Source organism: Oxyura jamaicensis, chromosome 3 (assembly GCF_011077185.1).
Source record: "Oxyura jamaicensis isolate SHBP4307 breed ruddy duck chromosome 3, BPBGC_Ojam_1.0, whole genome shotgun sequence".
Classification (NCBI taxonomy): Eukaryota; Metazoa; Chordata; class Aves; order Anseriformes; family Anatidae; genus Oxyura; species Oxyura jamaicensis.
In genome coordinates, this window is record NC_048895.1 from 34,565,844 (window position 1) to 34,579,339 (window position 13,496).

At 39.1% G+C, this 13,496-nt stretch overlaps 1 protein-coding gene across 3 annotated transcripts in view; it reads right to left on the bottom strand.

Annotated features, from left to right (window-relative positions):
- Nucleotides 1-4,217: 4,217 nt before the first annotated feature.
- LPGAT1 (lysophosphatidylglycerol acyltransferase 1) overlaps nucleotides 4,218-13,496 on the bottom strand; it is a 65,314-nt gene continuing 56,035 nt past the window's right edge. For all 3 annotated transcript variants that reach the window (XM_035321711.1, XM_035321712.1, XM_035321714.1), the window contains exon 8: nucleotides 4,218-9,985. In XM_035321711.1, the coding sequence (XP_035177602.1) occupies nucleotides 9,834-9,985 (152 nt within the window). In that variant the 3' untranslated portion in view covers nucleotides 4,218-9,833. The remainder of the gene's footprint in view (nucleotides 9,986-13,496) is intronic.

Here is a 13,496-nt window from a genome sequence, read left to right on the forward strand (position 1 = left end):
TGCCTTACAGAGCCAGGACTATTCCTCAGTCAGTGGCCGCTTTAGGGTATTCAGGGTAGCTGCACATTGGTTTCTGTAAACACCAGGGGGATGCAAGCAGAAGCTTAGAATTAACCTTGAGTGGTTTGTTAAACTATTATTTTTTTTTTAGACAAAGGAAATAAATTCTCTTAAATTCTCTGATTGCTTAAAAACTACCTTATGTGGAACCATTTTATCTTTCTAGAATTCTTCCTTATGCAAGGAAGCTAAATGTGTATTTTTTTGAGCAGGGGATAAAGAACCATTGGCAGTAGTCTGTTAGTAGCTAGTAGCAGCTGCTAACTTATTTACTGTTTGATTTATATATGTTTCACTGGAGTCAGGATATCACTAATGGTAAATCCATTAATAAATCTGACCTTGCCATCAAGATGTATTTAAATTAATATTTAAATAAATTAAACTGACAGGTAGATCAATTCTCTGAATGTTATAAGAAGCAGAAGGGGATTAACTATGCAGGTGACGAAGCTACAGGAATGAGAGCAGTTTAAATAGTTAGCTCAGAGTAATCCCAGTCATTGTAGACTTGACAGAGGTATATTTAAACCTAGGAAAGGTAAACAGAAAAAAAAAAAAAAAAAAAAAAAAAAGAGGATATAATTTTTTATTTTTTAAACCGCTCATTAACACAAGAGGGAAGGAATAACCAATGCAAAGACAGAACACTTAGATCTAATGAAGCTTTTTATGAAACACAGTGGACTCTTGAAGGAGCCTGTAAATGGCCTGCAGGACTCGTTAACCTCCCCATGCACAAAAATATATCAGGACTACAAAACAAAACAGACACTGAGGAGGCAAACTAAAAAGAAAACAAATTTGGGATATAAATTCCAGTGGGCTAGGACACAAGCCAGCTTCTAATGGAAAGGTTAGGAAGAAAAATCCTATATATAGCAAGGTTATTTGACACTTGTCCACTCCAGGGATCCTTACAATTTTCCCTGAGGCACCAGCACTGGCTATTCCTGGTGAGCAGATAATGGCTCAGGCATATCTGGGGGCTGATTCACCGTGCAGCTGCTATGAGTTGTGTTCACATAAAGAATGAAAGCATTATAACAGTTAGTGCCAATAAGAAAAATCATTGAATAGCCTGAAAAAAACAGTATTTTATTTGTTGCTATCTCCTGTAGGATCAGAGTCATTGTAAGCCTGTTGTGTTGAAAAATTGCCCAGAGAAGCTGTGGATGCCCCATCCCTGGAGGTGTTCAAGGCCAGGCTGGATGAGCCCCTGGGCAACCTGATCTGGTGGGAGAGGGTTGGAACTGGATGGGCTTCAAGGTCTCTTCCAACCCAAACCATTTTGTGATTCTATGAATTTAAAAGCCTAAAAGAGAATTGGTAATCTAGTTACAAGCAAAATTGTAAGTTTGGTAGACGTTCAGACCAAAAACTAATCGTAACATCTGGTCTAGTAACCTACATAATGTAAATCACAACTTCCCAGTGTAGTAATTAGGATAAACAGTACAGCACCTACTTCTATTTCAGCTCTGTAGTATAATATTTAAGTTGACAGTTTTAACTTCAAGACTGAAGAACCAAATACATACCTGTCAGGACAGCTTCTTCTGCACAGAACTGCTATGTCTTATGGCTTTTCTTCTCAGGCTATGTAGTCCGTGAAAGAAAGTACCTACAGAAGACTTGTACATAAAAGGATTTTATTTTACTTTCCATGGAATAAAACAAACAGGCTAGACTTCATTCTTCCACTAACTTTTTCTACACTACTTTTGTAGCTTTAACTAGCTGTCTGGGGTCTTTTTTGGACTTTGGTACAATTTCATTTCAGCTTTCTGGAGAGAAAAAAAGCCAAAAGGTATTCAATGACTAACGCTAGAATTCCACCTTGGTCTAGATCCTTCTCTCAGCACAACTGAACCTGTGTATGTGCCACACGGCAATAGGAGTCACAGGCAACCTTTGGAGACTGTCCTCCCATGCGTGCTCTTCTGTCCACTTAGCAAATACGTAGCTGTCTGCAAAACGTACTACTTTTCTCAAGGTTAAATAGCAATTATAGCGTAAACACAAAACATATACCAGACCTCATTAGTATTACTGTAAGGCAATGGCTGGAGAAACAAAATCCATCTCCTTCAAGTGACACAGGAATCAATACTCAGTACTGGAATAAGCAGAAGTGGGAGAACATTCATTTGCCAGAGATTAGTCCTGCACTGGTTAATCCACATTATTTCAGCAACTATTACTGCAGGCTTGTGGGCAATAAATAGAGCTTAGTTGTAAGCAATGACTCTACCGGCCCATTAAAATAATATTAATATTTTGTCATCGGTTTTGGCTAAGAAACTTCCTGGAAAAACAGCCCCACCCTAATTATAGCCTATGAGGTTCAACTCTGAAGTTTCTGAATTTGTGCTTGTCAAGTGTAGACCCCATAATTCACTGGTTGTGGTGTAACAGAGAAGAGCACTGTACATACAACAATGTTCCACTTTTATTTTATTTTTAACCAGTTGTCAGGGAGTATTTGGTCAAAATAGTGGCCAAAAAAACCCAGCCCCCTGAGCCAACAATTCTGTTCCACAAGTTTAAGTTTGCCACAGTGAAGTTGTCTCATCCAGTGGAAAGCACTCTTTTCTTATTCAGAGGATGCACAACTCCACGACCGTGTGCACTTGAAGTCCCCATCTGCTAGGTGCGGGTTTCTCCACTTCAGGTACTTGCTGACAAGCACGATCCCCATGTGTCAGCTTAAGAGAAACACAGCGATGAAGGAACACAACAGCAGCAGGAAAACCAAAACCAAACAAAACCCAAACAAACCCAAACCCACCAAACCCAATGAAACAACCAAAAAAATACAACAACGTGAACACAACCAACAGCTTCAGCAATCTCAAAGGTGTCAAAATTGCAGAGGGAAAAGAAAACCCAGCAGCTTCACCTTAGAGAACAGAACTGGCAGGTTTGGGGTTTCCCAGTGCTGCTATCGCCTGCATCTCACTAAAGGAAATGTGTGCAAGGAGAGGGAAACAGGTCAGCTGTCTGGATGTGCTGGCGGGAGGTGAGGATGTGACAGACAGAAGTCAGCAGCATTTACACCATCGCACCTCAATCTGAAGTTTCAGCCTCTAATCTCGTTGAAGGGGGAGCCAGTGGATGAAAGGGAATGAGTAATTCTCCCCTAAAACCAAGACTGGGCAAAAGGAAAGAAAAAGGCGGCCCAGGGTGCAGCAAGCAGACAAGCTAGAGAGCCATGGCTCAGAGCAGGCTCAGCAAAGAGATGGCTGCAAGAAGCAGGGAGCAGCAAGCAATCCAAGGAGGAGGAGAAAACCTTTGTAAGGAGGTGCAGCATGTTTTATCTCAAGTCAGCCAGCCAGCTGTACCTAGCCTAGAAACAAAAACAGAGAGGGCAGAAAAAAAATGGTTTATAAACTTTTCTGTTCTGTCTTGCCCAGCAATTTTGAGTCAGTATTCAATACATGGTCTCATTAATGCCATAGATAGAAATCCTACTGTGCTCTACTGCTACTTGACCTATCTGCCCAAAGAGCCAAATCTGCCCTTTTATTTATTTGTATTTATTTACAATGGAAACTTGCATTCAGTCATTGGTTGCCAGTGTCTTCATTTTTTCCAGTGTCACTGCCTCCTGGGATGACTTCTTAAATTTAAAAGAAAAATAAATAAAGTCACTACAGCAGGTAACGCACCTGACCACCTCAGACACCTGATTTTACCCACAGGGCACACTGCTGTCCCCCATGAGCATCACTCTACAGCCAGAGCTGTTACTCTGCACCCTCTGTGCAAGAAGGTGGCTGCTTTTAAATCAGCTGGAAAGGTGCACACACACTCTGCATGCCAGACGGGCTAAGCGCGCTTTTTTACAGTAGCCAAAGCTCTCGAGAGGATGGAAGGGAAGGAGAGGCAGGAAGGGAAGGAGAGAGAAAAGCACCTGGAAGTGGAAGCTAATGGCAGCAATTCCCCTTTGCTGTGAGCTAGCAAGCCTTGGAATACATTCCACATGGTGATTTTATTTTAAGATGTGCAAGAGATGTTTCTTTGTATGCACATGTGACGTGACATTCACGTACCTTTTTATTTGTTGCCTCAGCTGAAATTAAGAATATTTTCAAAAGCAAAGCAAACAAAAACCCGCATGACAGTTACCAGAAAAGTAAAAATACAAGACAGAGTCCTGAGAGATAAAAATTTATTTATATCTGATCAGCATGTCACGATATGGTCACAACTCATACAGCTGACATTCTCATAGCCAAAAGAAGGATTTTTTTCTGTTTTTTAAAAATACATTTTTCTTTCCAGCAGGAATGATTTTTAAAACATTTCATACTAGGCAGGAGTTAAAAACAATGGCTTTTTCAATATGACAACACAGCTGGTAAGCAGTGGATCTCCCACCAGTGCCTTATATTTAGATTTCAAAGTTTCCCTCCCCGATTCCCCCCACCCCTCACAAAAAAAAAAAAAAAAAAAAAAAAAAAAAACTCACAGGAAAACAGGACAAAACCCAGAAGGGAAACAAAGAGGTAGACATAACTACAACCACTGCGCAGTTTCGCGAGATGCCTTACTGTGCTCCGAGGAGTTCCTTTTCTTGGTGCTCTGAGAGCTATCCTTAGCGAGCTGTCCCAGGCCACAGAACGAAGGGTGCTCTCCTGCTCTATAGTGCTTTGCCTAGCTGAACTTGTTTAAAAGCAGACTGCTCTGTTAAAATAGATGCATCTACAAAATGGTTACAGCCTTGCTCACTAAAAGGTTGGATTCGTTTCTTTCTTGGACGGTGGCAGTCCAGGGACGATGGGGGCCCAAGTCCTGCTCTTGGTGCCACCTGAACTCTCACAGGCTTCAAGGGGAATCATTGCCACGCAGTGCCCTGGGCGGAAACTCTGCGGTCTCGGTGCCAGAGAAGTTTCCAGCAGGTGCTCGAGCAGGCAAGGACCGCAGAAGCTGCTTCTGCCCTACTGCTCCACTCCTCCCCTTAAACCACTTCTGGCACAGAAAGATTTCTCTGTATCCTTCCTGAGAGCTCTACAAGCAACATTATCACTTAAATTAACACTCAAGCTGTATGGTGAACTAAAGTGTTATCCTACTATTGGTAGTGTTCATGGCAAGCACAACAGAGATTGTGCATCTATTAGATACAACCACAATTAATGCAACCCTCAAACAAAATCATCTCTGCTATTAAGGATTAGAAGCACATGAAATAATCTTGAAAAAAAATCAACTTTATTTTGCCACACACAAAAATGGGAAAAAACACCTAATAATCTCTGTGGAGAAATGCTGCTTCTGGTATCTGTCTACATTTGTGAAAGACATCTTGGCTGCTGGAAAGATTTGGTAAAAAATGCAATGAAATAAATTCAGTAAAATAAATCCAAACACAACCATCCCTTTGCAAAATCACAGAGACTCATTAGAGGCTTCTGCATCCATTTTATCATACAGAACAAAATGCGAGTAACACAGGAGGGAAGGAGAAAATTGGAGGCTAAAATAAATGGTATCAAGAAAACTAATTGTTATACAAAACAATATTGTAGAGTAACTTTAAAGGAACTAACTCACTTTAACAGGACAGTTGCTCAGTGTATGATTACTTCATTATCCAATGATAAAAGATTTAGCTTTAAAATGCATAGAATTCTTGTACAGACTTGGTTTGTATCACAGCCAAGCAGTCTACAGTTTTACACAGAAAAAATAAAGTTGCTCAGAACTGTTCATAATGTATGCAGACTTTTTAAATCAGAGTATGGTTTCAATTTTACTCTTCCAATTGTTTTTTCTAAAAAAAAAAAAAAAAGTGTAAAAGCTATCACATATGCAATTTTGCAAAATAACCCTTTATTTCATATGGCTCCATTATTTCCAAACAATACAGTACCCCAGATGTATAATTACTTCGTGTGATTGTATCAGATCAACAACAAAACCTCCGGCTGACCATCACAGAATGCACCCATTCCCAGACTCATGATTTGGAAATCCCAGTTTTAAGTACCTTTGGTCCCAACATTTTATGACAAGGCAAAGTGGAGCAGTTGAATCCTGTCACACACAGTGATCGGTATATCTGTATTAACTTGTACAAACAAGTGAAAAAGTTAACAGCACTTTATGGCAATGTCAGACAGGAAAAAAAAACAACAATTACATCATTTGCAAAACAAGTGAATAATGAACAGTACCACAGTGGTCATTGGATTTTTAACGTGGTAAGATGCATCTTATTTTTGATGCTGAGCATGTAAGAGGCAGAAGGAAGCTTTCAGTTGTCTGGTGAGCAAGGTAAATTGCAATCTTTCTTCTCAAAATCTGATGAGAGCAACTTAAAGAAAAAAAAGTCCCTCCTGTGAGAGACATTGTTGAAATACTTGCTAGAACCATACGCAAAATACAAGAGAATCTGTAAGGAAGGTACACTCAAAGGGCACTGAAATAAAAACACTGCTCTTTTTGAAGGAGCAGATATTCTTCATATAACGGGATTCAAGAGCTAAACCATTAGGACTTGCATTGTTTCATTTTTAACCTGTTTATGAAAAATTAAACATAGAAACTTACAGATGTTGTGCGCAACCCCAGCAGAGAAAAGTCTTTATTCTCAATGAACTTAACTATCTTCTCGCTTGTGCGCACAACAACTATTTTTCTTTACCTTTCTCATCCTGTCACTTTATACATTCTTCCATAATATTCCTCCTAATGCAAATTCAAAGTTACAGTAATTAACCATTTTGTGATCAACTGGATGGTTCATTAACATCACTCCTATAAAATGCATTATGAGCTCTTCAGAAGAGGAAACCCATGGATGCTGCAGCAAAATGCTCGCTACAACTCCACCACCGGCCAACTGCCAGCAGGCAGAACCAAACCGCAACCAACAGGAATTTGTGTTCTACAAACTAGCCTGCTAAGCTCCAGCCTTCACCAGCATGGTATTTTTAGCACAGAATCTCTCAGATTTTGTATATATTTTATGTTTTTCCCTTAATAGAACAACTTCTCTGCCATGAAGTAGCATCCAAATTCGTGCTGGGAGGGTGCTTTGGGTTTTGTTAACAACAGTTTCATTCCACTGTCATCTACAGTGACTCAGCTGTAGAGAGAGACAACATCAGGCTCTCTTCACATTTTCCAGTGCAGGCAGGAAAAGAAGCCTAGGGCCTAACACTATGTACTCACCCTACCAAAACAACAATCAGTGCTTGCAAACAAATGTCTTGCAATAGTAAGAAGTATAAAGGAACTAACTGAAAATGCACAGGACCAGATAAATCAAAGGATTATCTGAAACGTTATTGCGCATTACTAATTTCTTCAGGCAGCATGTGAACACTCACTATTGACTGAAATCCACTGGAAGAAAAAACAAAAACAAAAACAACTGCATTTGAAAAAACAGTATGATCTTACATGGAGTTTACTGGGTCTATAAAGAACAACCTCCTGATGCAAGTTACTGCTGTGCAATCTGCTTATATAAACTTCCCTTTTTATATCACTCTAGTCTGTTCCAGCTCAAAGTAAAACCAGCTGTATCATGGGCATCTCTGTGGTTCTGATCAAACCACCTGGTGGAGGACAGAAATAATTAGCTCACCATCTGCATTTTGCAGTTTTGAGAATCTACTTATGCCCACGTGCTGCAGACATAACCACTTACACAGTAACAGCACCGGCTGCCTCAGCACCTGCCTGTAAACGGCAGATTAAATACATTCATGCTACCAGCTGTACTTTAGCAAGAGCAACAGGAAAAAAGTATACTCCCAAGACTGCCTCCCTCTTCAGGGCTTAATGCTTTTTAAGTGGATTTTATGTTACATTAGAAGTCAGGTCTGTGACTGGGTGTAAGTAGGTGGGATTTAAGAGACATCTTAAATAAAATAAAATACTAAACTGTAGGCAAACACTGTCCTTTGTCTTTCAGCTACAGAAGTGTCCATGAGGGGACTCTTGGTTCAGGGAAACTTACTATGGTCTAGCGTTTTGCAACCATCCTAGGTTTTTGCAACTACGGCTTTTGGGGAGAGATAGAGGTGGCATATTTGACAAGGTATCTTTCAATTAAACCAGGGAAATCGTCACTGCCTCATTTTAGCATGCTCTTCACTCCCCCCTTCCTGACCCCCATAGGAAACACTTTTCAAAATTTTATTTATTTATTTTTAATTCTGCACACCACCTACTGATTCCTGTAGCAGGAGAGAGAGAGAGAAGGGGGAGATCAATATTGCTAATTCAGAGCCAAAACTACTGAGGGCTTACTTTGTTCTCAGTACAATTAGAGTATGAAGTTCTGGCTATCCTGCTAGTATTTAGAGAGATTAATTTTATTTTAGGAACAGCTCTTTCAAATCTGTGTATAATCACATGAACACAATGCCAACTAGACCTGCCACAATTAAGCCCGTTCATCATAGACACCCTTTTGGAAGTATCCTGTATTACACATCTGAAAATGGGACTAGAACTTCTGTTCCAGTTTGCCTTTTGAGTTCAACTCATTCTTCCACTGTGATTTCTAGCACGCTGGTGAGCTAATTATTACTGCCCTCCACGTAGTTAATCAGAATATTTTGCGTACCTTTTGTTTTTGCAGTAGTATCTTCTTATAGATTTATGACAGCTATTATACCTATTTTTTTCTTTTTAAGAAACTAGTTTTCCTTCTGTTATTCCTTAGCAAAACATTAAGATGGTTGGCATTGAATTATTTAAACTCTCCCACAAGTATATTTAGTGCTGTTGCAACTAGCAGGGGAGAAAAAGGCCTCTAGAAACCACTCAAAGGTCACCTTGGAGGGACCGCAGTATACAAAATACAAAGGTGGCTAAAAATCACCAGCAGCACCAGCAGACCTTCAGAAACAGCTAGAATTGCTCTGGCTTCCAATGCATGACAGATAAAGCTTTCTCCTACTCCCTAAGATGTATGTCTTTCCTTCACTGTATTTTCACCTTTAAAAGTGCATTTTGAAAAGTGATAATGATCAATGAGATGCATTCTGAACACAACGGGGAAACAGACCAAGTGACTTTAATATTCTCCAAGTTTCCTTCTAAAACAAGATACTGGTAGCACACAGAATTCGGATAGCTGATGGTAAAACCACAGCAGGGATGGGCTGATTCATCACACGTGGATAACTTTTAATCACACTATGATGCTGCAATGCTTTTTTTGAGGACTGATTCCTCACAAAGCACACCTGACGCTGAACCTTACTTGGGTCCTGGTTTCAGATCAACGTGCCTAATACTACAGCTGCTGACCAGGTAGCCTCAAAGTTACCGCCATCAGCTCCGCAGAGTATCTCAGACTCCAGCACAATGAGCTGCAATAAAGTACAAGTTTGTGCAAATGAGGAATCTCTACCACACCAATGCTGTACAGACTACTGAAGAGACAAGTTGCTGAATTTTCTGAGCTCTAGCTACAATGCCAAGAAATACTTGCGGTGACAGTTTTCTTGTCAGACATTCTTCTACGGTGGTTGTACGATTGCACCTTTTGTCCAAATGCTGAATTTGTTTAAGTGTGGGTGAGAGTATACACTTTTTAAAAATACAGACAATTCTTAAAATAATACATCATCAGGTCACTATGTTACTGATCTTCACTTTCAGTGGAGTTTAAAATTTCCCCAGAGAGAGGTAAGAGTCCATCCAGTATTTTCCTTTACTCTTGTATATTCACATTTGCACATACAATATGATATTCATTTGCAAGAGCCTGGATTCCCACTGTGTCCTCAGGTCCCATTCGACTTTTAAAATAGGCAATGATAAAAATACTGTAAGATGCAGTACCACATACCGCCTGACAAAAATGCAAGTGATTGTATGCCAACTAGCCACAGATTACTGAGGGTCATCGCCCGAGAAACAGCTTTTGTTTGACCCTGCAGTGGAGGAAAAGCTCCTGAAAAAGAAAAGAACACATAGGTAATGCTTTTGCAGCAGGAATGATAGGCTTAATGCATTAGTCTTTACCATTGCTATCCACCCATAACAAATCATTGGTTAGTTTTGTGTTATCCTGTACGTTTTCAAAATCATCTCCACAATTATCAGTCATCTTCAAGAAAATAAAGTAAGCTTTATTATTAAGAGTAACATTCATTTCATTTGGATATAAACTTAAACTTTCCTTAAAAGCAGCCATCCTGACTGCATTCAACCTTTGCAAGGAGATCTGACTGACAACTGAAGTCTTCTGGTTTATTTTTATCGTCGTGTTAGTGTCCATATGATCAAATTGAATGGATGCCGTACAAAGCTTCGCAGCTGTTTGGTAATAATTCGGTATACTGTGAGTAACTAAACTCTCAAGTTTCCTCTTGAATATGAGCATATACACACAACCACATCGATATAATATGCATATATGCTTTTTTTCCCCAATACAATAATTTTTATATGTTGTTTGAACATTCATCAGCCAGTCAGGTCACATAGACTAAGGAAGCGCTCTGATTTGCTACTCTGTTTTCTAGAAATAATTTTTTGAGATATCTGTATATATGAGAAAGATTGACAGGAGTTACAGCTGACAATTAAAAAATGCATTTTTCCCTATTTTGACTGTTATGACTTACAACACTAAACTGTGTCCAAATACATCAGAGCTTTATGATCATAAGCACATTGTTTGCATATATTTACTTCTGTATATTAAATTATTTGTGTAACATGTTGCCGAGATGCACAAAACCTAGATGATATGAACCACTTTTTTTGGTTTATTATTTACAATGGATACAAAAACTAAATATACTAGATGAAGATGTTCTTGCTACAGCATTATAGAGTCCCAACTACTCATAGAAGAACAAGAGATGAATGATTCAAACAGCACAGATACAGCACAGTCAATTTTGAATCTTAGAAACCACACAATTTGGGCAACTAGATACTATCAGCAACTTATCTCTGTGCTTCACATTTGCAATCATTGAAGGAATTGCAATCAAGTACTTAAGACAAAGCTTTTCTTTTTGTATGAATGCTCTCACATTAAAAAAATCTTGATGAGTTCCATCCACCTCTCACTGACACATATTTTCACACATGGGCAGATTTGCCACACCATTTATTCACCAGTAATTCTCGCTGCTGATCTCTTATTTGCCCACTCTACACTACATTTCTTCTTCCATGGCTCACTGTTTTTCTGTACCAACACTGACCTTTGGTTTAAATAACTCTCCTTGCTCCTCAGACCTGACAGCAACTGCCTCTTCCCCTTCCTCCTCTCCCAAGCCAAGTCTTACAGGGAAAATGATCCTTCACTTTGCTAGACGAGCACTTTCAATTGTCCTTCCCAGAAACAACTCCTCTTTCCCCTCCATCATCTTAGCACCTATTACCTGCCCCTCTTCCCGGTTCAACTCATGTTTCTTGAGCAGGGATGACAGATCTATATGCAGAATTTCCAGATGAGGTTTCAGATCTGGTACAGTGGAAAAAGTATTTCTGTACCACTACTGAAAATACCCTCCTCCTGCCCTGCAGGATGACATTGCTTACTTTTTTTAGTTAGATCACATCAGTTGGCTTATGATCAGAATGAACAAGGAGGGTGATGTCTTCAGTATACAATTACTCGTTTCCAGTGATTTTTGTTTTGAAACTAGTCTCCAAGTGCTAAGCAATCCCATTTGTATACCTGCATTATTCAAGGTTATCCCGCTCAACACTTCAGAGAAATCATGCAATTGCCAATACAAGCTTTCCATTAACTGCTAGGAATATTTGTGTTGCTCGTACCTACAGACGTTTACTGTAAATAGTTTTAATTTTATAAATGAAATATGTAAAATGTACCTATAAGAAAGAACGGGGCAGTTTCATCTTCAAATTTTAAGTTGTTTTTTTTTTTTTTTTAAACATCAAATATTACAGGTTTACCCTAGATCAATTGAAATCCTTACTAGTTAGGAATACTGCAAAAAGGGAAGAAGTGTTTTAGGCACGGATTCTTCTTCTTCCCAAATAGAATTACTCCAAAAGAATGTATTCCTATTGATGACAAGAGATTATACCAGTAACAAGCTTTTGACATTTCAAGTAGCCTTAAACATTACTCGGGCTTAAAACAAATAGCTCACCAAATAAAAATATTGTAATTTCATAATGGAAGTTACTGCCTGAAGTAAACCTTATGAACTTGGACAAGTTCCCAAGCAGCATTTATTACAAAGTCAAAATGCTGCCACATCCCCAAGTCTTAAAACTGCACACTAACTTAAGACAATGCAACGCGTCCCTAAAAAGCAAGCTGCTGGGCAGCTTCAGGGATTCCCCTCATATTAGTCCTTGGGACTGGTGGGGCTTTCCAAAAACTGCAATAGCACATTTGCAGCAAACCACGACAGCAAAAGCAAATGCAAGTAAGTTCTCAACTGGCATAATCAGTAGTAACTTTAAATTATGCTAATTTATGCCTAATAAGGTTCTGTGTCATAGCATTTACATTTATAGCGTCTTATTAATTCATGCTCATTACCCAGTAAATTACAACCAATCATCCTATTTTTGAAGCACATTCCAAGGAGTAAGTCTGATTATATTCATTATACTGTTAGAAATTCTGGTCTAGTTAGGTTTTTAGGCATGACCATGTTATTGGAATGGTATTTGTGGAATAATGCCTTGATAACAACAACTCCTTACGTCTTTTTGACTACACTTTAGGCAGATTCACAAAAGTTATTTGCCTAATATATGCATCTGGATCCAAGTTACATAGCGGGGTCTGACTTTGGCTATCAATTACGGTTGAATGACAGCAGTATTTCAGACAGCACAGTACAATGCTGGGTTGCTAACAAATTCAATTAAGCAATCACTTTAAGCAGTAGAATTGATAAATTAAGCACTCAGAATGGAATCAAAACAGTTATTGCAGTAAATCATCTAACAGAAGTAACATCTTTGATTAGTCACTCCGGAATATTAAACTCAGTTGATTCAACAGACTGTATTTTTCCTCAGCAGTTGTTGTAATTGCTAAGGGATTTATTTTTCTTCAAAAATACGTTACATTATTTCATCTGGAGTCTTTCCACTCGGTGTGTTTGACAAACTTCCTTCCCTGTGTGTTTAAACAAAACTGTATTTTTTAGTCTCTGGATTTTCTTTTTTATTATAATAAGTTCCTCAGGTCTGTGCTCTGAAAACACGCACACAGCTGTTAACTGGATGGAAAAAAAGGAGCCTTGGGAAAACGCCTCCCCAGCTAAGCATTTGCCTGGTATTTTAAATCACATTATTTGCCAGTATCCCTTCAGCAATGTTATTAATGGCCCAAATTTATTTAGATCTCTCTGATCCATTAACACTGAAAGTATGTTACAACAGAAGTGACCCAGAGTACGTCATGGCAAGGAGACCAGCACTCCCAGCAGAGGGCTGCAGGTAGACAAAGACTC